This window comes from Macaca mulatta, chromosome 12 (genome assembly GCF_049350105.2).
Source record: "Macaca mulatta isolate MMU2019108-1 chromosome 12, T2T-MMU8v2.0, whole genome shotgun sequence".
NCBI classification, from domain to species: Eukaryota; Metazoa; Chordata; class Mammalia; order Primates; family Cercopithecidae; genus Macaca; species Macaca mulatta.
The window spans coordinates 74,992,123-75,015,910 of record NC_133417.1 but is presented as its reverse complement, the minus strand read 5'-3'; the positions used below and the strand labels follow the sequence as shown (position 1 = coordinate 75,015,910).

Below are 23,788 nucleotides of genomic sequence, written 5' to 3'. Positions count from 1 at the left end.
TATCATCTAGCCAGATCATAAGGCAGAGGAAAGAACTATGTGCTGTGAATGGGACTGAGACACAGTCATAAGTCATCTGCTCTCCCATAATCATCGATTATCAGGCATCCTCACCAATGAATTCATCTTCTCTTGGCGATTTGATTCTAGTGGTTAAAACCATGCTTTGTGCCCCCCCAACCCCCAATATGATCTCAAATATGATCTCAAATATGATCTAAACAGCCATTTGAGAGTCAGCAATTAGAATCCTGGAGATAATACAGAGTCTTAGACCATATCTCCTCCCATACTGCTGTTTCCTCTAAGCCTTCAGTGCTTTTAGTCAGCATCTTTTCTAAGTCACAGAAATCAGTAAATATCGGAATACATAAAACAGAAAGGTCTGAAGAGAAACGGACTGCTAGCTGATAGATGGCTGGTGAGCTTCAGGATGGAGAGGTAGGGGTGAGGACTGTCAATTCAAACAAGAATGCAAACCACTCAAAATAAACATTCTCCTAAAGCAATAAACATTTCTGAAGTCTGGCTGGGAACTTTCAGAAAAGAACACAGACCACAGCAGCTGTGTTCCTCAGATCTACATACTCATTTCCTTCTCCCCCTACCAAACACACACACTTAGCAAAGACACTGATTATGAGACAAGGACTGAAGAAGCAAGAACTAGCTCTGCAAATAAAAAAAAGGCAAAGCAAACCCTTTACACACTTACTGCACCCTAAAGCAACTACTAATTATGTTATGCTTTGATCTTTTCAGCCATGTTCACTCACATATATTACTGTCAATATCTTTGGGGGAAAAAAAAATGTAAGCAGTAAACATTTTAAGGACCTTTCACAAACCAAATGACAGCAGGTTTTTATTAACATATCTTACAATGTTGATTATTCCTAGTTTTGTAATTTCTGCTTAATTATAAAGATCAATTTAGCTTCTACAGTAATGTACTGTATTTAAATGATCATTCATACAAGATATCACACCAGTACATTTTTTTGAATAATATACACACATCACTCTAACTTGGACCTGTTATTTTTAAAAGTGGGTTTATAAATGGGACTTATAAAAGTTATGGGGAAAAATTAAAGTTCTAGTTTAGCAGCATGCATGTATGTATTCAAGTACAATTTTCAACCAAGTGCTTTTTTAAAATTTACTGGTGACTAATTCACCAATATCAAAATAAACACTATCAAACACCCAAATTTTAAAGTTAAGGCTAATATTTTCACTTCACATCCATATGCACAACCATAAAACATTCCATTTTAAATAAGTAGTAATCAAAGTCTGAATACATTATACCATGTATATATAGCATCAGAGTTTCAAACTGTAGAATTATTCAAGTTCATGAATCCTGTAACAGTATTTACTAGAGATGTAAATTAGCATTTTGCTCTTCAACCACACTTACAAATGGTCTGGTATTCATAATGATCAATGCAAAAAGTATGACAGGCTGAACTTATGATACAGTATTTAAAAAAGTAGCAATGTGTTGGAAAGGACAGCTATTTAGTCAAACAGAATCATTTGAGTCTTACAGAAAGTTATCTTAATATTTTGGAAATGTATATAAAAATAGCAAGCTATTTCCATGTATTTTATTGTAGAACTATAGGTAATTTTTTGACTTTGTGAATACATTTGAATATGTACTGCTCTGCTTTCCATATTTTAATGCAAGGCCATCATTTAATATCCATTTTTATACTCTTGTAATGTCATGTCATTACAAACATTTTTTAGAACATGGATCTGACATTATTTTTATACTTTATCATTAGATTTGTTTAGTTTATTTTTACATGTAAAAATGTAATTTTATATAACAAGCCATGGAAGTCCAAAGTACCAGGGATAGCTTGATTTGATAGCACTATATGTTAAATAATCAATTACCGAATCATTTAGGGAAAAAAATCTTTGTAGCAATATATCACATGCTTTTCAGTAATTTTCCTTCTCATAGAGTGGGTTTTAGCTCAATCATTCCCATTTTTACTGATTTTTAAACCCTGCAAACATAAATTGTTTTTCACAGCAGTTTCTAAGAAGAATGCAGAAGCAAGGCTCATTCATGAGGGTCATCACCACTGCGCCTTTTTTTTTTTTTTTCCTTTTAGGAAACCAAGCAGAAATAGCAGTGATTACACTGCACAAATACAATATAGCTGAACCTCTTGAGCTGAAAGAAAGTTCCAAAACTTATGGTTCACTTCTGGGGAAGTCTGAGCATTTCTAATACAATCATATAAACAAAACCTTGTTTAGTAATAAAAGGTGGGCATGCACAGAATCAACATCTGCCCAATGTATGTACCTCTTGATTTTATAGTAAGATTTGTTATTACCTCTAGTAATTCATCCAACTTGAAATGGCAAATTTTGATTTTTAAGGACCCCCCCAACCACACATATGCCCCCCAAAATGTACTGTATTATATTAACAGCAGCTATCTACTTATTTTACAGCTATTTCAATTATTTACCTGGGGAGAAGATTTATGAAATTCCTGAGAATGAATTCAGTTTTCAGCAAAGCCTTAAACTTTTAACAGATTCCTCACAATAAGAAAAAATTTTAAAGTTCTACTATTAGACCAACTTTTACTATACAATATTTCACATAAATCATGTTTTACATTTTTTTCTAATTACATACAGAAAAATTCTCAAATCAACACAAGAATGGCAGAGGAAAAAAGATGCATTATGCTTAGCAGATGCAAATTAAAACACAGAAAGAAGCAGTAAAATGTCAAATAAATCACACCCACTCTAAGTATCAATGAATAGCTGATATGCATTGTTGGGAGAATCATTTCTGAATGAGTTTGTGAACAAGTTGTGCTTCTTATTAATTGTGCACTTAAAAAATGACCACTAAAGAATAATTTAACTTGTTATTAATGTTTTCCAGATATTAAAACAAATTATTATACCATTAACGTGATTACCAAGCACCTAATTTTGGAAAGGCTTCATAATATGTTTTCTTTTTCTCCCTCAGCAAAAGTGTTAATCCCCCAAATTAAGTTAAAGCTTATCGTTGAAAAATAAATTCGTAGCGAAAATGATGATATGATGCAATGCTGAGGTGGAGAGTCACAGCCCATTGTAATGTGGACCCCATCTTTTATTGATGTGATCAAAAGTATGGGAAATCCACTGTTGCTCAAGAACTTTGTATCTTTCCTTACAAATGTAGAGAGGCTTGCCTCGCCTAGAATAAAAAGAAAAAAAAAAGTATTAATATCATACAAGGAAGATTTCACTTGCATTTCTTTCTTCTTTTTTTTGAGACAGTCTCTCACAGTGGAGCAATCTCAGCTCACTGCAACCTCCACCTCCTGGATTCAAGCAATTCTGTTTCAGCCTCTCGAGTAGCTGGGATTACAGGTGCTCACCACCATGTCTGTCTCTTTTTTTATTTTTTTTATCTTTTATTTATTTATTTATTTATTTTTTGAGACAGAGTCTCACTCTGTCACCCAGGCTGGAGCGCAGTGGCGCGATCTCAGCTCACTGCAAGCTCTGCCTCCCAAGTTCACGCCATTCTCCTGCCTCAGCCTCCCGAGTAGCTGGGACTACAGGTGCCTGCCACCATGCCCAGCTAATTTTTTGTATTTTTAGTAGACACGGGGTTTCACCATACTGGCCAGCCTGGTCTCGAACTCCTGACCTCAAGTGATCCACCCACCTCGGTCTCCCAAAGTGCTGGGATTACAGGCATGAGCCACCGCACCTACCGCATTTCTTTTTTTACTAGATTCTTCTTTTTTGAGACAGTCTTTCTCTGTTGCCCAGGTTGGTGTGCAGTGGCACGATCACAGCTCACTGCAACCTCCACCTGCCGGGCTCAAGCGATCCTTCCACCTCCTTCCGAATTGCTGGGACCACAGGCATATACCACCACACCTGGCTTATTTATTTATTTATTTTTTGTAGAGATGAGGTCTCACTATGTTGCCCAGGCTGGTCTCAAACTCCTGGGTTCAAGCAATCCTCCTGCTTCAGCCTCCTAAAGTGCTGAGATTACAGGTGTGAGCCACTGGGCCTGGCCAACAGATTCTTCGTGGCAAAAACCTCACATGGTAATTTGGTTTATGTCATGTTTCCTCAATGTATTGATAGGGACAATATCTCAAAAACTAGAAATAGCTCTAAATTAATGACTGTAGGAATTTCTTTTTTTTTTTTTTGAGACAGTTTCCCTCTTTTTGCCCATGCTGGAGTGCAATGGCGCCATCTTGGCTTACCGCAACCTCCGCCTCCCGGGTTCAAGCGATTCTCCCGCCTCAGCCTCCCGAGTAGCTGGGACTACAGGCATGTGCCACCACCCCGGCTAATTTTGTATTTTTAGTAGAGACAGGGTTTCTCCATGTTGGTCGGGCTGGTCTTGAACTCCCGACCTAACGTGATCCACCTGCCTCGGCCTCCCAAAGTGCTGGGATTACAGGCGTGAGCTACCGCGCCTGGCAAGAATTTCTTAATATTAAAAAAATTGTAATTACAAAGCCAGGAATAGCATATTGGTTTTCACTGACCAAATTTCAATAAAACACCAGGATATATCCATGAACATCTCACCTAAGATCCCGGTCTTCCTCTCCATGAGCATCCAAATACACGGAACCCCAGAGGCAGAAGCGGTGACCTCGAATGATGATAATTACCGATGCATTGATCAAAAGGAAAATACCTGTTCCTGCACCACAGTTCTGAGAATGCTAAAAAATTAAAAATATATTAATGAACTTCATAATCAAATAGGCTTTATAATAAAATCAAGAATATCTTAATGCCTTCTAAATAATACAGTGACTTAAAAATAGTAAGATTTCATTGAAGTTAAACTTATAACTCCAATGAAACTTTATTATTAATACATTAAGAGGAATTTGGGTAAGGAATATCTAGTAAAGCAATTAAGAGCCAATCTAATTCAGAGTCTAGTATCTCCAACAGCACAGATGACTTTTGTTTCACAGCACATTCCCAAGTATATACCATTAAAGGATAGTAGGTGAAAAGAGAACTAGAATTGTACTTAAGGAAGGATTTACTCACTTAAAACCTCAGAGACTTTGTTTTTTTACTGTTCTACTGGATTAAAAAACACACAATCCCTGTATGTATTATATACTTAATTCAAAGTGTAGTTAAATATGAAGAGCTGGCTTGACCATATTTTCCTTGTGCTATGAGATCTATGTTTTCATAAATTTTGTATTATCTATTATTGCTTACCAATACACATTCACAGTAACTTTGTTGCTTGCAGCAAAGTCCTTTCAGGCATACAAAAGTACCACACACAAGGCAAACAGCAGGATCTTTAGGAACCTTGGTGCAGACACTACAGGTTTTTCTGTGGTAGTACTGAAAAATGGTGTTATAATTCTCAGGCAACTGTAGTAGGTGTGGTAATTTCCATTTTGACTCTTGGATAAGCAAGGCCTAAAACATCCAAAAATATTCATTAGTTTTATGTATTTAAGTCACTAACACAATATATTTTTTAAAAGTAATTTTTACAGAAAGAAAAATCTGCCTCCAAGAATGTGGCTTATTTTCTTCATTAACACTCCTCTCATTTCCATTTTATACATGACTAAAATAGTAGTTCAACAGTTACCATTATCTATTTTAATGTATTATCGTTTCCAATTACAATATGATTTAATTTTTTAGATTAAGCAACCTAAAACATTTAAACTTGTTATTACTTTAAAAGAAAAATACCATCTCTAAGCATGCAGGGAAAATACATCTAATTGTATTTGACTTTAAACATGCATAGTGCAAAGGTTTTTAAAAGTTACATATTTTTTAAAACCAAGTTTTGACCATTCTCAAACAATTCTTTAGCTTTTTCTTTAGGGGAAATCATGGTTATAACTCATTTTTTCTACTTTAATACTTTATAATGTAGAATCTCCTTCCTAGAATATGTACAATTCATTACACCTCAAGCTCTTAAGATCTTTTATATCCGTTAAGTGCTGGGTTAGAATTCTTTTCATACATTTCTTGCTTTAAGAATAAAAAAAATTTCAAGTTAGTTAAATTTCCCTGAAGGGTATGCTTTATTAACTATTTGCAGCTGTATAAAAATACCGGCAACAGCATTAAATTTTTCTAGATGCTACTCCATTCACACTTAAAACAGATAAAATGTAGTGTGAGTCTATCACCTTAAGAAACTAAGTAATAGTCAATTTAAATGGAGATCATATCATGTTACCTACATGCAGCCATAATCTACCTAAATCAGTGGAGTAACTAAGCTAGCTTGTTCCTCATCAACAAGTTAATGGATAAAGTGTCCATGGAAGCAATTATAAGAACAGTATACAATATATCATTTGCCAGTACTCAGTGCCCAACCCTGGACCCCAAGGATGGCACATTCTGAAATGAGTTGATTACAGTGGAACCCTTCCATTAAAGGGAGGGGATAACAATTTGTCCTCACTGAACTTGACACTTATTATAGGTTAGGCTGCATGTTATCCAGTAGCCCATAGCACATTACCTCCAATAATTTCCCTCATGAAGAGAGATGTAAGGCAACAGGTGGATGTCCATGGAATTCACTGATCTTAACATATACTCAATCATCTGAAAAAAGCAGTGGTATTTTAAATCATGAACTACAAAACCGTTTTTTTCAGTGCCATAAAAATTATGAAATTCATGAAATTTACAAATTTTTAGATGGCACCAGCTGGAAGAAAACACCTACAGAATGTGTATGCTCTAAACAGCAACCAGTATATATGGGTGACCTTTCTCACAACTGGAATACATATGTCTGGGAAACAAGAGGTGGAAAGTATTTAACAGTTGTAGCAACTCTCATGATTACACCTAAAATTCAGTCTTGCCTTTCCTGTTGCGGCCTGTGTGGAGTTTGCTCATGGGTCTCTGAGACCCAAAAATTGAGAGCATTTTCACACCCCAGGGGCTGTGCCTGTGCCATGCCACAGAACAAATATATTGAATTACACTGTGAATGCTAATGGATATCATTTGGATTACTATGAGAAAAGGAAAGAAGGAAAGTTGAGAGGCTTATGAACATTCAAAGAAGGCAAAGAAAATGATTGGTCTGAAGGCTAAGCTTTATCTTAAACAGCACCATGCTGAGAAAATACAAATGAAAAAGACTATCAAGATGCATGAAAAAAGAAGCACCAAACAAAAAAAAGACTCCACAGGGAGCAGTACCTGCCTATCTGCTGGACAGAGAGGGACAACCTCGAGCTAATGTACTTTCCAGTATGATTAAGCAGAAATGAAAAGAGAAAGTGGGAAAATGGAAAGTCCTTCTGTCTAAAAGTACCTGCCTAGGGAGAAACAGAGTGTTAAAAGTTACTTCAACAGGGCCAGGTGCAGTGGCTCATGCCTGTAATGCCAGAACTATGGGAGGCCAAGGTAGGCAGATCATTTGAGGTCAGGCGTTCAAGACCAGCCTGGGCAACATGGTGAAACCCTGTCTTTACTAAAAATACAAAAATTAGCTGGGCATAGTGGCAGGCGCCTGTAATCCCAGCTATTCAGGAGGCCAAGGCAGGAAAATCACCTGAACCCGGGAGGTAAAGGTTGCAGTAAGCCAAGATCGCTCTGCTGCACTCAAGCCTGGGCAACAAAGCGAGACTGTGTCTCAAAAAAAAAAAAAAAAAAAAAAAAAAAAGTTATTCCAACAGGAAAGAGAAAGAAGAAGGCATGGAAGAGGATGGTTAGTAAAGTCTACTTTGTTGGAGATGGCTTTACAAGAAAACTATGTATCTATGGAACATTCATCAGGCCAATGGGCTTGCGTTTCAAGAAAGCCCATGTAACATCCTGAACTGAGAGCCACCTTTTGCCTAACAATATTGGTGTAAAGAAGGGTCCTTCATTCCCAATGTATATAACTTTGGGTGTTATTATCAAAGGTACTGTTACTGAGGTAAACGTGAGTGAGTTGGGCCCTGTGACAGAAGGAGGCAAGGTTATTTGGGGAAAATATGCTCTGGTTACCAACAATCCTGAAAATTATGGAGGTATAAATGCAGTCATACTGGTTTGACAGTTTCATAGATATTTGTTGAAGACTACATACCAATTGAAAAACTTGCCATTACTGTGATGTTTCTGAATACTACCAAACAGCCTTACATGTCTGCAATCAAGAGATTTATTAAATTGTAAACATTAAAATGGAAAAAAAAACTTTGGTTGCAAATTTCTGCTTCACTGCTATTCTGGATTCTTCTGTGGATTTACAAGCTAAGGGAGCTATGTACTATCTATCCTCTAGTACAGTTTATAACATTGGTTATACTGAATTAGAAACTAAACGTCACCTGACCATTCTATGTTCCTCAGACCACTAGGAACATTTGTGGTATACGCCATCCACATCACAAGGATAGCTTATCGCATTGCCTGGAGGGATTGACCATGACTATCAAGAAGAATAAAAATGTTGCCATACAATTGGTAGAGCAATATTTTGGAATTTAAAAATGCCCTCTGCCACCCCACCATAGACCAAGCTTGAAAGGCAGAAATTTAACACAGAATGATTACAGCCTTATAGAAACAAGACAGGACCAATCACCAGAAGCTCAGCCCTCTCAGAATAAAGTTTGGTATCACATCCTTGCTCAAACAAATCCAATCAGGTGAGGTGTGCTGGATCACAGATGGTAAAATAATAAAGTCATATATATTTGTATATTAGCTGCAGCTTTATGACTACTTGCAAATCTTGCTTACTGTGTCATATATCTTTGCAACATTTTCATTCTCTTACTATTGAATTCAGTGAGAGTAGGTACTAATTAAAATGTTCCAGACCATCTGGGTGTGAGTACAACAAATGATAGGAACAATGGACATCTCTCAGAGCTACTGGATGCAGAGAGGCCCGATGATGTAAGGACTGTATGTGACAACAGGTTGCTTATTTGGAAAAGTCACAGATGCATTTGCAGTCATAAGTAAAATGGTTACATCATTTTGAACAGCAGAAGTGAAATTCTGTGAATGAGAAGAAGGGTGTGTATGTGCCAGGCAGGTAAGATGTGAAAGTAGTGGGCCACCAGTTTGTTTTTTAAATCCTCCTAGCATCCTTTGCTGCCTTCTTATATTAATAACATTATAAGTTGTTTTGGAAAATAACCCCTGCTCTTGCTCCATACAGTTCTGATGGGGCTGCCCCCAACACAAGATCCTGCCCCACCACTAGGGTATATATATTACAAGAGTTAGGCCAACCAGATTCTCTCTCCCAGGAATCTGAACCTTGAGCATGCAAACGGATGGAAGGAAAATGGTTGAAGCTTAGTTATCTGGTGGCAGCACTTCAGAGAAAACAGACCAGAGATCTTTGTGGTTTCTCTTCTTCCCAAGTGATGACAGTTAAGCTCTTCAATTCTGCACATTACCAAGTATGCTTCCAATGAATCTTTTTTTTTTTTTTTTTTCTGTCATAGTTTGCTTTGGTTTTCCTTATTTTAAATCAGAACTGGATTTTGTTGTTTCTGAACAAAGAATCTTAACTGATACAAAAATTCAGAAGTAGAATTCACAGACAGTTTTTCAAGGGTAGTGCTGTTGGACTACACAGCTCCTGTCACCATTTACCCTGCTAGGTCTCTCTATACAGATTAACCTTCCTGAGAAAGAGAATCTGGTTGACCTAGGGGTCAGGATCAGGGTTAGGAACACAAGAGTGGAGCAGGGACACAAGTGGGGATGCAGGTCAAATGGTGGTGCACTACTTACATAACTGGCAAAAATTCTGTGTTAGCATAAATTAATAAACTAATCAAATGTCTACTACACTGCCTCTAAAATAATTATCACCTAATTATATAAAAAAGATTAAACATTTTAAAATGATAAATTATTGTTTTCCATCAGCATACATACCAATAATCATTCATCTAAAATGTAGGCTTGATTTTAACCTATGGCTCATATGAAGACAAACTCTGGGTGTGCTCATTACTTTTTTCCCTGCCTTGGTTCTACAATTATACCCATCTCTTACTCCATGTCATTCTGCATAGGTTTTCAGACATCAAAGTATGATGTCAAATTATTGCTATATGCTCTGTGAATAAATAAATTATTAGGAAGATATTTGTATATGTAATATGCAAGGTTCAGTTAACTTCTTGAATTTCCCTTTCCTTTTTTTTTTTTTTAAAAAAAAGGGTATAAAATGAGATAGCATCTTTTTAAGGATTTCAGCAAAAAATGGAAAAGAACAAAAGCAGAAACATTTATAACTTATGCTTATCTTGCTTTTATTTTTCACTTCAATGTTTTAAAAATTAAATCGTCTGACATATCCATCTGAAATATTAATTTTTTATTGTCCTTTTGATGTTCAAAATTAAAATTCTCATTTTCCCTGAAACCTGGCTCCCCTTTCACAAGTTCTATTTCTGCCAATGACACCACCCCACAACTTAATTGTTCCACAAATATTTATTAGGTGACTAGTCTATATGAGACACTTTCTAGAAACTGGGGATAAATAAGAAACAATTTCTGCTTCATGGAGCCCGCATTCAGATACATTAAAGAAACAAATGTAATAAACATGCCAACTGTTAGAGACAGTCAAAAAAGTACAGCTTTATAGAACAACAGAAAAAAAGGGATTAGGATGTAAGGAAGATGGACTATCAGACAAATCTTCACGGAGGAAGTCACATTTATCTTAGCAAAAGTAAATGTTACTTAGCAAACAGTGATTATTAATTCAACAGAAGGGTAGGAAGGTTGCTTTAGTAATAGCAATAAGTAATGTTCTAGAAGTTTAAAAATGTATAGCATATTTATGAAACATGCTTTTGTGATTTGAGCAAGGTAATGGCACAGGAGGGGTATACAATGAGATGGAAAGGCAAGCAAGATGGTGAAGATCCTTGAATGCCATGTAAGGAGTCTGTACCTTCTTCCACAGGCAATGGGGCATCATCAGTGGTGTTTAAGCAACATCATGTTCCTACTGTAGCTATATATACTAGACACTACTTTCCTAATGATTGGAGTTCAAGATCTTAAAGTCATGTACATCTGGTCACCAAGTCCTATATTTTTCTCAAATGTCTCTTACATTAGTTACTTTCTAAGTTTTACAATCAGAAAAATAGTCTAGATTTTCTTCACCACCTAAATATTTTCTGGCTTCCCTTTATCCTTAATTTATCCACCAAAAAGACACCAGAATTACTTCCCAAAATACTTTCATCACGTTATTCAATTTTTTAAAAACTGTAGTTCTAGAATTCTGAGCCTCCAACCATGGCATACACAGCCACTCACTGCTGTTCCCACTCTATTCATCTTCAATACAAACCCTTTCACTAGCTGAGCCAGTAGCACTAGGCCCAACAAATTTTAAAGTTAAAGACATGACCTTTTAGATCTGCTAGTCCAATTTGTTTTAAAAATATAAGTCAGTTCTTCAAACAAAAACACAATTCCTTGTCTATCTTATAATTCCTTGTATCTACCAAGTCTAATGCTATGATTACTTAAGGTGTTCAATAAAAATCTGCTGACCCCAAACAAACTAAAAGTGTTGACTAATGCCTCATCTTTGTTAGCTAAAATACTTCTGCCATTATACTCATAAATGCAATTTACATAAGTAAACCATTTTTTCAATTTAATCAAGTTTTATAATTGCTGTCAAACACAGATGACCTAAAATTTAACAGTCTTCATTATTCTCTTACCTATTAGCATATCACCACCGTGGCAAGTTAGTACAACTCTTTTAACATACCTTTCCTTGTTCTGCATGTCTTTCAGTAAACGATTTTATCTCAAAACACCACTGAGTTATAATATCAAATGCTGGAACCGGCCAATCCAGACAGGAGGCACTGATGAATGGATGTTCTGTTTGGTAAAATGTTGGCAGAAGTCCCAGGCAGCTGGCAAGAACTGAAAATTCTTCTTCTTCCTTTTAGACATGAAATAGAAAATTCTCAAAATATTTCATCAAGAACATTTCCTATTACATAGATTTTAAGGGTCATCCTCATCAATTACTTTAAGACAATAAAACTTTCTTAACTGAGTCAACTGAAAAAACATGAAGGGAGTAGGAGAAACAAGAGAGAAAAAGGTTCCTAGCTGTTATATCTAAATATCCTCAAAATACATCTCTTTGAAATATAACTCCTAAATGTCATCTGCTGCTTTCATATATTTATTTTTTAAATAGAGTCGTTACATATCTAATAGTTCTATGGAACCTAGCTACTCTGTGAAAGCAAATGTTAATTTGGAGCAAAGAGAAAGGTATTTCTGGTTTAAAACGTGTAGGTTGTCAGTGTGGATAAGGAACAACAGTAAAAACACGAAATTCACAAGAGACGGTGCTAATTAACGTGCCTAGACTTTGAATAAGTGTGAAACAAAATCAGTTTTAAAAAGGGGGGTGGGGTTGCTTATCAGCTTAAGGAGATTTTGGGCTGAGACAATGGTGTTTTCTAAATATACAATCATGTCATCTGCAAACAGGGACAGTTTGACTTCTTCTTTTCCTAACTGAATACCCTTGATTTATTTCTCTTGCCTAATTGCCCTAGCCAGAACTTCCAACACTATGTTGAATAGGAGTGGTGAGAGAGGGCATCCCTGTCTTGTGCCAGTTTTCAAAGGGAATTTTTCCAGTTTTTGCCCATTCAGTATGATATTGGCTGTGGGTTTGTCATAAATAGCTCTTATTATTTTGAGGTATGTTCCATCAATACCGAATTTATTGAGCGTTTTTAGCATGAAGGGCTGTTGAATTTTGTCAAAAGCCTTTTCTGCATCTATTGAGATAATCATGTGGTTCTTGTCTTTGGTTCTGTTTATATGCTGGATTATGTTTATTGATTTGCGAATGTTGAACCAGCCTTGCATCCCAGGGATGAAGCCCACTTGATCATGGTGGATAAGCTTTTTGATGTGTTGCTGAATCCGGTTTGCCAGTATTTTATTGAGGATTTTTGCATCGATGTTCATCAGGGATATTGGTCTAAAATTCTCTTTTTTTGTTGTGTCTCTGCCAGGCTTTGGTATCAGGATGATGTTGGCCTCATCAAATGAGTTAGGGAGGATTCCCTCTTTTTCTATTGATTGGAATAGTTTCAGAAGGAATGGTACCAACTCCTCCTTGTACCTCTGGTAGAATTCAGCTGTGAATCCATCTGGTCCTGGACTTTTTTTGGTAGTACCATTCAGGACATAGGCATGGGCAAAGACTTCATGTCTAAAACACCAAAAGCAATGGCAGCAAAAGCCAAAATTGACAAATGGGATCTCATTAAACTAAAGAGCTTCTGCACAGCAAAATAAACTACCATCAGAGTGAACAGGCAACCTACAGAATGGGAGAAAATTTTTGCAATCTACTCATCTGACAAAGGGCTAATATCCAGAACCTACAAAGAACTCAAACAAATTTACAAGAAAAAAACAAACAACCCCATCAAAAAGTGGGCAAAGGATATGAACAGACATTTCTCAAAAGAAGACATTCATACAGCCAACAGACACATGAAAAAATGCTCATCATCACTGGCCATCAGAGAAATGCAAATCAAAACCACAATGAGATACCATCTCACACCAGTTAGAATGGCGATCATTAAAAAGTCAGGAAACAACAGGTGCTGGAGAGGATGTGGAGGAATAGGAACACTTTTACACTGTTGGTGGGATTGTAAACTAGTTCAACCATTATGGAAAACAGTATGGCGATTCCTCAAGGATCTAGAACTAGATGTACCATATGACCCAGCCATCCCATTACTGGGTATATACCCAAAGGATTATAAATTATGCTGCTATAAAGACACATGCACTCGTATGTTTACTGTAGCACTATTCACAATAACAAAGACTTGGAATCAACCCAAATGTCCATCCGTGACAGATTGGATTAAGAAAATGTGGCACATATACACCATGGAATACTATGCAGCCATCAAAAAGGATGAGTTTGTGTCCTTTGTAGGGACATGGATGCAGCTGGAAACCATCATTCTTAGCAATCTATCACACGAACAGAAAACCAAACACCGCATGTTCTCACTCATAGGTGGGAACTGAACAATGAGATCACTTGGACTCAGGAAGGGGAACATCACACACAGGGGCCTGTCATGGGGAGGGGGGAGGGGGGAGGGATTGCATTGGGAGTTATACCTGATGTAAATGACAAGTTGATGGGTGCAGCACACCAACATGGCACAAGTATACATATGTAACAAACCTGCACGTTATGCACATGTACCCTACAACTTAAAGTATAATAATAATAAATTAAAAAAAAAAAGGGGGGGGTGGGGTTGTTAGTAGCCAGGTAATCCGAAGCTCTATTTGCTAATGAAAGTACCAGATATATCAGTGACCAAGAACTCATATCCTAAAAGTTGATTTTTAAAGAAGCTTATTAGTCTTATAAACACAGAAATATATTCCCCAATCCCTCTTTATTTAACTGAAAGACCACATAGGACGCTAATGTGTCTACTCTCCCTTGTGCACGGAATCAATTCCTATTATCCTCCAAATTCCAGCTCACTAGGGAAGCCTTCCCTGAAACCATTTAATGAAACCTCAGACCACCCAGCTCCATTCAGATATAATTAGTTCTTCCATACCTTGTCAGCACTTCTATTCTTGCATTTATGTTTCCTATTAATTACTTTAAAAACAAATTTGCCTTCTCCATAAGATTGTGAGTTCTCTGGAAGTAGGAACTCTGTCCTCCTAACGCTTGGCACATAGCAGACATTCAACAAAGGTCTGCCAAACTAATTATGCACATTAAGTACAAAATTCTGAAATATACTACAAAGAAGAAATGCAGATGAAAAAGAAAAATATGCAGACTGAGAAAGATGTTAATTTTCAAATCTCTAGAAATAAAGTTACAAATCTTCCATTTATATAGTTAAAGAAGGCATTTAAAAAAACTTTACTGAGCTATAAATCCACATGCCATAACATTCAACCATTTTGTGTATAGTTTAATGAATTTTGGTAAATGTATAGTCATGCAACCACCACCACAATAGTTTCAGAATAATTCCATCACGCCTTAAAATTTGCTTACGTTCCTATGCAGTCAATCCTGGCCCCTACTCTTTGGACCCAAGCAGTCACTGATATTTCTACTATTATAGTTTTGGCTTTTTTAAAAACTTCATGTAAATAAAATCATACAGGATGTAATCTTTTGTACCTGGCCTCTTTCACTTATTTTGAGACTCATTCATGTTATATACCACATTTTGTTCATGCATTCACCTGTTGATGGTTGTTTCCAGGTTTTGACTATGAATCAGGCTATTTTGAACATTCATTTAGAAGTCTAAATGTAGACATATGTTTTCATTTCTTCTGGCTGATACTTAGCAGAACTGCTGGGTTGCACAGTAAGCATATGCTTAATATTTTTAAAAACTGCTAACCTTTTTCCAAATTGACTATACCATCTTGCATTCCAGTGAATAAGACTTCTAGGACTTCAAATCCTCGCCAACACTTCGTATTATCACTTGTGATATTAATTGGTACTTCTCTAATGAACAAAGATGTTGAGTATCTTTTCATCTACTTGTTGGCCATTCATATATATTCTCTTAAGAAGTATCTATTCAAGTATTTTGCCCACTTTTGTGCTGGGTTTTTGTTTTCTTACACTTGAGTTAAAAGAATTTTTGACACATTCTGGATACAAGTCTTTTTTCACACAGCTAGAAAAAAATTTTAGGTATAAGTCACATACCATAAATGTTACTCTTTTAATATATACAATTCAGTGGTTTTCAGTATATTCATGAAATTGTGCAACCCTTGCCAGTATCTAATTCCAAAATATTTTCATCACCCCTATTATAAATTGAATTATTAATTTCATTTTCAGATCGCTCGCTGCTAGTGTATAAAAATACAATGAAATTTTTGTACATCTATCTTATATCCTACAACCTTGCTGAACTTGTTTATTAGCTCTAACAGGTTTCTTTGGAGATTCCTTATGGTGTTCTAGAGGTAAGGTCATTTTATTTGCAAACAGAAACTGTTTCACCTCTTCCTTTCCAATCTGGATGTCTTTTTTTCTTTTTCTTGCCTACCTGCCTTGCTAGAAAATTTAGTACAATACTAAAAGTGGTGAGAGCAGGCATCCTTGTCTTGTTCCAATCTTGTTCCTGTCTTTCACTATTAAGTATGATGTTAGCTAAGAGTTTTTGATATGCTCTTTATCAGGCTGAGAAAATGCCCTTCTATTCCTAGCTTTGTGAGTGTTTTTACCATGAAAGGACATTAGGTTTTCCTAAATGGTTTTCTTTGACAAATGAAATGATCATATGGTTTTTCTCCCATTTATCCAATTAATATGTGAACTAAATTAATTGACTTTTGTTGTCAAACCAACTGTGCATTCCAGGATAAACCCATTTGGTCATGCTCACGTTCAATGCAGCATTACTTACAATAGCAAAGATGTTAATGAACCTAAGTGTCCATTGATGGATGAGTGAATAAAGAAATAGCCCTCTGTATTCATGAGTTCCACAACCAGCCATACATCAAAAATATTTAAAAAAAAAAATACAAATAATACAATATAATTATTTGTAAAGCATTTATATTATATTAGGTATTATAAGTAATCTAGGGTAGAGATGATTTAAAATATATGGGAGGGTGTGCATATGTTATAAGCAAATACTACACTATTTTATGTAAGGGACTTGAACATCTAAGGCTTTTAGTATCTGCGGGGAGGTTCCTGGAACAAATCCCCTACAGATAGCGAGGGATGACTGTATACACATGAAATATTACTCAACCTAAGAAAAGAAGGAAATGCTGTCATTTGTCACAACATTAATGAATCTGAAGGACATTATGTTAAAAGAAATAAGCCAGTCACAGAGAGACAAATACTGCATGATCTCATACTGGAATCTTAAAAAGTAGAAGCAGAGTAGAATGGTGGTTACCAGGGTCTGGGAGAAATGGGGAGATGTTGGTCAAAGGATACAAACTCTGTTATAAGATGAATAAGTTCTGGAGAGGTAATGTATAGCATGGTGACTATATTTAATAATACTGTATTGTATACTTGAAATTTGCTAACAGAGTAGATCTTAAATGTTCTCATCAGAAAACTATGTGAGATGATGGATATGTTAATTAGCCTGATTGTGGTCATCATATACAATGTATACATATATCAAAACATTACACATTGTATATGATAAATATATATAATTTTTACTTGTCCTTAATATTTATAACTCAAATATTTCTTGTACCTCAATAAAGCTAAAAGAAAAATACCCATTTGGTTATAGTGTATTATCCTTTCTATTGCTAATATTTTGTGAAGGCTTTTGCTTCTATGTTCATGGGAGACATGGGTTTGTAGTTTTTTTCATAACGCCTGGTTCAACTATCAGGATAAAACTGGCCTCATAAATTGAGTTCAGAAGTGTTCCTTCTTCCTTTATTTTCTGAGATAGGTTCAAGAGTATTGGTACAATTTCTTCCTTAAATGTCTCATAGAGTTTACCACAATGTTATCTTTGTTGGTATAAAGTTCTTGATGTTTCTTTTCTGGATGAGTAACAATTATGTAAGTTTGATAACTAAATTAAATTTTCTTGGTATACATATATTCAAATTTTCTATTTCTTCTTGAGTCAGTTTTAGTAATTTATATCTTTCAAGAAATTTATCCATTTTATCTAAGTTGTCAAATTTATTGCCAAATGTTATCCATATATTCTCTTATGGCTCAATATGGATGTCTTCTTCTCTTTCATTCCTGATACTGGTAATTTGTACCACCTCCTTTTTTTTTCTTATCAATCAGCTCTCTTCCAGTTCAGCTGAGCTCTTGTCATCTAGGTTTATCCATTTTACAGACTTTTGCAAAGAACCAGATTTTGGACTCATTCATTTTCTCTACTGTTTTGCCATTACAACTTCATTGATTTCTGTTCTGATTTTTATTATTTCCTTTCTTGTATTTGCTTTAGGTCTAATTTGCTCTATTTCTAGCTTCATATGGTAGAAACTTATATAATGATTTAGATATTTCTTGTTAATTTTTATGTATTTATGTATGTATATATGTATTTATTTATTGAGATAGAGTCTCGCTGTCGCCCAGGCTGGAGTGCAGTGGTGCAATCTCTGTTCACTGCAACCTCCGCCTCCCAAGTTCACGTGATTATCCTGCCTTAGCCTCCTGAGTAGCTGGGACTACAGGTGCGCACCACCATGCCCAGCTAATGTTTGTATTTTTAGTAGAAACAGGGTTTTACCATATTGGCCAGGCTGGTCTCAAACTCCTCGGCCTCCCAAAATGCTGGGATTACAGGCGTGAGCCACTGTACCTGGCCCTTCTTTTTTTAAAAAAAGTATTTGAAGTGACAAATATCCCTCTAAGAACTGCTTTAGCTGGATCCCACAATTTCAGTATATTGTGTTTACATTTTTACTCAGTTAAAAATATTTTCTAGGCTGGGTGAGGTGGCTCATGCCTGTAATCCCAGCACTTTGGGAGGTCAAGGTGGGTGGGTCACTTGAGGTCAGGAGTTCAAGACCAGCCTGCCCAACGTGGTGAAACCCCATCTCTACTAAAAATAAAAAAATTAGCCAGGCATGGTGTTGGGCACCTGTAATCCCAGCTATTCAGGACTCTGAGGGAGGAGAATTGCTTGAACCCAGGCAGCAGAGGTTGCAGTCAGCTGAGATCACACGACTGCACTTGAGCCTGGGCAACAGAGGGAAACGCTGTCTCAAAAAAAAGGAAAAAAGATCTTTTCTAATTTCCTTGTGATTTCTGCTTTGATCCATAAATTACTTAGAATTATGATGCTTATCACAGATTTGATGATTTTCTGTTATTAATTTCTAATTTAATTCTGTGTGGTCAAAAAATGCTCTATAACTTCTTTGAAAATTGATACTTTACGACTTGACATATGGTTTATTCTAATGAACCATATTCCATGTGTAGTTGTATATAATATATATTCTACTGTTTGTTGGAGAAGTTATAGATGTAGTTATGTCATAATAGTGTTGTTCAGGTCTCTTTTATCCTAGTTGATTTGCTCTCTACTTGTTATTGATTACTAAGAAGGCACATTGAAGTCTCCAGCTATAACTATAGATTTGTCTATTTCTTCCTTCAATTCTGTCATTTATTTATGTAATTTGGAGCACTGTTATTTTGTGCATGTATGTTTACAATTTTTGTATCTTCTCGCTCTATTGAGAGAGGGAATTTGTTACATGTAATGCACAAAATAACTTGGGAAGATGGGAACTGCCAATGGTAGAAAAATAGCAACATTTTTCCAGCTTATGATAGGAAACCCAACAATGAATAAAAATTAACAAAGATCTACATAAATACATTTTTTCCCCTAGACCTCATAGGATATATTTCAGTATTACTTGGCCTCTCCTATGAAGCAGACCTTAAGTCCAAATGTTGGTCACTAAGATGAAAAAAACCTACTGCAAGAAACATTTATAAAATAAAATTTTCTCAGTTTTTGACTTGGACAAAGGTGACATTATTCTAAACAAAGAAAAACTCATGAGGTGATGGCTTTTTAAAAAATCGAATATTTTCAAAAGACGTATTATATAACAAGCGTGTCATAGTAAAGAAAATACAAATGGGCTTTTTCTCGCAAGATGACGATCACCCTGGGGACTGAGGCTGGTGTGTGCCGCCCGGCTGCTCTCACCCTGGAAGAAGGCATTCGGGCCACTCTAACCAGATTCTTAAGTCGCTAGGGATAAAAGAGGGGTAGAGAGAGAAGCGACTCAATTCTGTAGTCTCTCGCTCACGAGCCTCCAGTCAAAAGAAGAGAATGGTGCAGCATCATCTTTAGGCACTGAAGGCCCGAAAAGCCCATTTTAACTACAGGTCTGCTTAATCAAAGTTAAGGAGCAGAAGAACCAGCGCAGCTTTACTTTCCCTTCTCTAACATGGCCTCCAGTGCGGGGTGGGGGGAGGGGAGAGAAAGAGGAGGTTTCCGCTCGACCCCGCCCACGCCTCGGGGTGAGCCAATCCCGGCAGGCAGCTCAGCCTGCGTAAGCTCGCTGCCAGTAGGGCGCTGGGTGGACTCGGTGAGGTGATTGTTTTGACACCTGTTGCCAAGGCTCCTCCTCCCTCTCTCCTTCACCGGGCGGGCTGCGGACCAGGAGCGGGCCAGGGGCGGGCCGTTGGCAGCCTCCGCCCCTTCAACCTTCGCGGGGCGCCGGGCGCGGGCCGCGGACCTCAGCTTTTTGGTTCACAGCGGGGCAGGGAGAGCCACGGGAAGGGCTTTCCAGGCGAGAGGCGGACGCCAGGCGTCGTGGCAAGGAAAAGGGACTAGCTCCACTTCGTTGTCAGCTGGGGACGAGAATCGAGCCACGCTCCCACCTGGCTGCTCACGATCCGTCGGCGGCGATGTCGGCCTCCGGTGCCCGAGGCCTGCGGGCCACCTACCACCAGCTCCTCGATAAAGTGGAACTGATGCTGCCCGAGAAATTGAGGCCGTTGTATAACCATCCAGCAGGTCCCAGAACAATTTTTTTCTGGGCTCCAATTATGAAATGGGGGTTGGTGTGTGCTGGATTGGCTGATATGGCCAGACCTGCAGAAAAACTTAGCACAGCTCAATCTGCTGTTCTGATGGCTACAGGGTTTATTTGGTCAAGATACTCACTTGTAATTATTCCAAAAAATTGGAATCTGTTTGCTGTTAATTTCTTTGTGGGGACAGCAGGAGCCTCTCAGCTTTTTCGTATTTGGAGATATAACCAAGAACTAAAAGCTAAAGCACACAAATAAAAAGAGTTCCTGATCACCTGAAAAGTCTGGATGTGGACATAACCATTGGGACCTAGTTTATTATTTGGTTATTGATAAAGCAAAGCTAACTGTGCGTTTGGAAGGCACAATAAAACTAACTGTAACTGGTAGCTAGTGCTTGATTCAATAGAAAAATGAAGTTTTAATAACAGTAAAAAAAAAAAAATACAAACGGCTCAACTATGGAAAATGCTCAACATCAGGAGAACTTAAAACTACACTGAGTTGCTACACTGAGTGATCTTTTGTACCCAGACAAAAGAGCTCAAAGATCAAATAGTTTTATAACACAAAGTAACTTATAATAGGGTAACTTACACATTACTGGTATTCACATAAATTGGTAAAACTCAATGAAGGGCAGTTTTACAATAACCATTAAAACTATAAATGTATGCAACTGTTGACACAGCAAATCACTCCTAAGAATTTATCCTAAAAATATAATTGAAAAAATGCAAAATAACATATATGTACTATTATTCACTGTGGTATCATTTATCAATGGCAAAGGATTAGAAATAATCCCAATGTTTATTAACAGTGGACTGATTAAATACACTCAATATATCATATAATGAAATGTTCTGAAGCTGTGAAACAGAATGAGGAAGATCTTCATGTACTGAATATGAAATGGTCTCCAAAATATATTAATAGCAGAAAAATGCAAGGTGTAGAACAGTGTGCAAAAAGGGAGCTAAAAGAAAAAAATATATACCTTCACACCCATGAATTTGTATAGGCATAAAATGTCTATGGAATAATAAAAAGGAAACGGATAGTGATTGATAGCAACTACTGAGTGGCTAGGGAAAGGGGTAAAAGGGAAATTTTTTCATAGTCTTTTTGCACTGTTTGAATGTTGAAAAATGTGAAAACATTACTTATTCCCCCCAAAATACATTTTTTATTTTCTGTAAATTTAATTGTTGCAATAATGTATCTATGCTGTTTAGAAATCAAAAGTAAAAAAATATATCATTAGCAAAAAAGTCTCTTCACCATCTTCTCCAAATCTTACATTCACTACCCCAACTTCTACGACTAGACGTAATTTATGTATCTTTCCAGAATATCTTACACATATATAAGCAATATAAATACCACTATTTCTCCCCTATCTGAATTTATGCCTTACCTTTAGTTATTCATCTCTCAGCTCTTTCTATGTAACAATATAGAAAACTTTCTATTCTTTACTACAGAGTATTCCATTGTATGAATAAACCATAATTTAGCCAATTTCTCATTGATTAATGCTTAAGATGTTTTAATTTTTTGCTATCCCATTATGTATATCCAACTACCAATAAATAGATCACCATATTATTATGAGAAATGTCTCCAGTGGAGTTTTGATAGATTGAGATCAAAGCAAGTACAGTAAGCAATATTATAGTAGTTTTTACAGATTTAATACTAGAAAATTACCTATATTTCTCAAAAAATGCTTTTGTGTGGCAAAAAACAGCGTAGCCTGGGTCCAGATGTTAGTAGTGTAGGGTCAGGGTTCAAACTAAATGTTTTCAAATTCTGCCTGCTTTTACTTACAAGGTGTGAATCTTAAGTTACCTCATCTCTGTGCGCCTGCTTCCTTGTCGGGAAAATGATAACAGCTACCTCTCAGTTATAATGAAGTTTATTATTATTATTATTATTATTTTATTATTTTTAGAGACGGAGTCTCGCTCTGTCTCCCAGGCTGGAGTGCAGTGGTGCGATCTCGGCTCACTGCAAGCTCCGCCTCCCGGGTTCCCGCCATTCTCCTGCCTTAGCCTCCCGAGTAGCTGGGATTACAGACGCCCAGCTAATTTTTGTATTTTTAGTAGAGGTGGGGTTTCACCATGTTAGCCAGGATGGTCTCGATCTCTTGAACTCATGATCTGCCTGCCTCGGCCTGCCAAAGTGCTGGGATTACAGGCATGAGCCACCGCACCTGGCCTATAATGAAGTTTAAAAGGATAAAAATGCAAAGCACTTAAACAGTACTTAGCATGTAGTCAATGTGTACTACATGCTAGCTATCATTTTTCATGGAAAAATTATTTTGACAGAAGAAGAAAAAAATAAAGGAGATATATTAATGTTCTTCAAGTTTTATGGAGGTGGGGGCGGGGGGGCTAGATAATAAGGCCCTGTGAGAATCTTATAACTATTTTCTTCCAATAAAAATGCACATAACACAAACTACAAACAATGCTATGGAACTCAGAAGTTACATGAAGCTGCTCTATTTAGAATTCCAGAGTTAGAGAATAAAAGAGACAGATTCATTTAAGAAGAGAGAAAAGATAAGGGAACTATGTAGGTTACTATCATTAGTCCTAACATGGTAGTAGAAATAGTGCTAGACTAAGATATTTCACTAAATTAGGAAGTCTAATAGATTACTGTGGAGCACAAGCTTGCTGTGTTAGAACATCTACTTACCATTCTTGATTATTTGCTATGCTTAACAAAATGTTTGATTAAAAAATGTATTGCTGGGGGCGCCCAAGATGGCTGAATAGGAACAGCTCCAGCCTCCAGCTCCCAGCGTGAGCAACACAGACAATGGGTGATTTCTGCATTTTCACCTGAGGTACCAGGTTCATCTCACTGGGGCATGTCAGACAGTCAGTGCTGGTCAGCAGGTGCAGCCCAACCAGCAAGAGCTGAAGCAGGACAAGGCATCACCTCACCTGGGAAGCACAAGGGAGAAGGGAATTCCTTTTCCTAGCCAAGGGAAACTGAGACACACAACACCTGGAAAATCGGGTAACTCCCACCCTAATACTGTGCTTTACCAAGGGTCTTAGCAAACTGCACACCACATTATATCCCACACTTGGCCTGGAGGGTCCCACGCCCACAGAGCCTCCC

At 36.9% G+C, this 23,788-nt stretch overlaps 1 protein-coding gene and 2 pseudogenes across 8 annotated transcripts in view; 2 read left to right on the top strand and 1 right to left on the bottom strand.

Moving 5' to 3' along the window:
• Positions 1-827: 827 nt before the first annotated feature.
• The window catches only part of UBR3 (ubiquitin protein ligase E3 component n-recognin 3), a 268,381-nt gene continuing 245,420 nt past the window's right edge, over positions 828-23,788 (bottom strand). For all 6 annotated transcript variants that reach the window (XM_015110341.3, XM_015110343.3, XM_015110344.3 and 3 more), the window contains 4 exons: positions 11,816-11,995; positions 5,266-5,475; positions 4,606-4,745; positions 828-3,238 (listed from right to left, as the gene is read on the bottom strand). In XM_015110341.3, coding sequence (XP_014965827.1) covers positions 3,121-3,238; positions 4,606-4,745; positions 5,266-5,475; positions 11,816-11,995 — 648 coding nt within the window. In that variant the 3' untranslated portion in view covers positions 828-3,120. The remainder of the gene's footprint in view (positions 3,239-4,605; positions 4,746-5,265; positions 5,476-11,815; positions 11,996-23,788) is intronic.
• On the top strand, positions 6,999-9,203 carry LOC100430219 (ribosome biogenesis protein NSA2 homolog; annotated as a pseudogene). Its single transcript, XR_013402020.1, has 2 exons — positions 6,999-7,410; positions 7,716-9,203. The product of XR_013402020.1 is annotated as a ribosome biogenesis protein NSA2 homolog (transcript).
• Positions 20,350-21,033, top strand: LOC106992611 (mitochondrial pyruvate carrier 2 pseudogene; annotated as a pseudogene). Its single transcript, XR_003721293.2, has one exon. The product of XR_003721293.2 is annotated as a mitochondrial pyruvate carrier 2 pseudogene (transcript).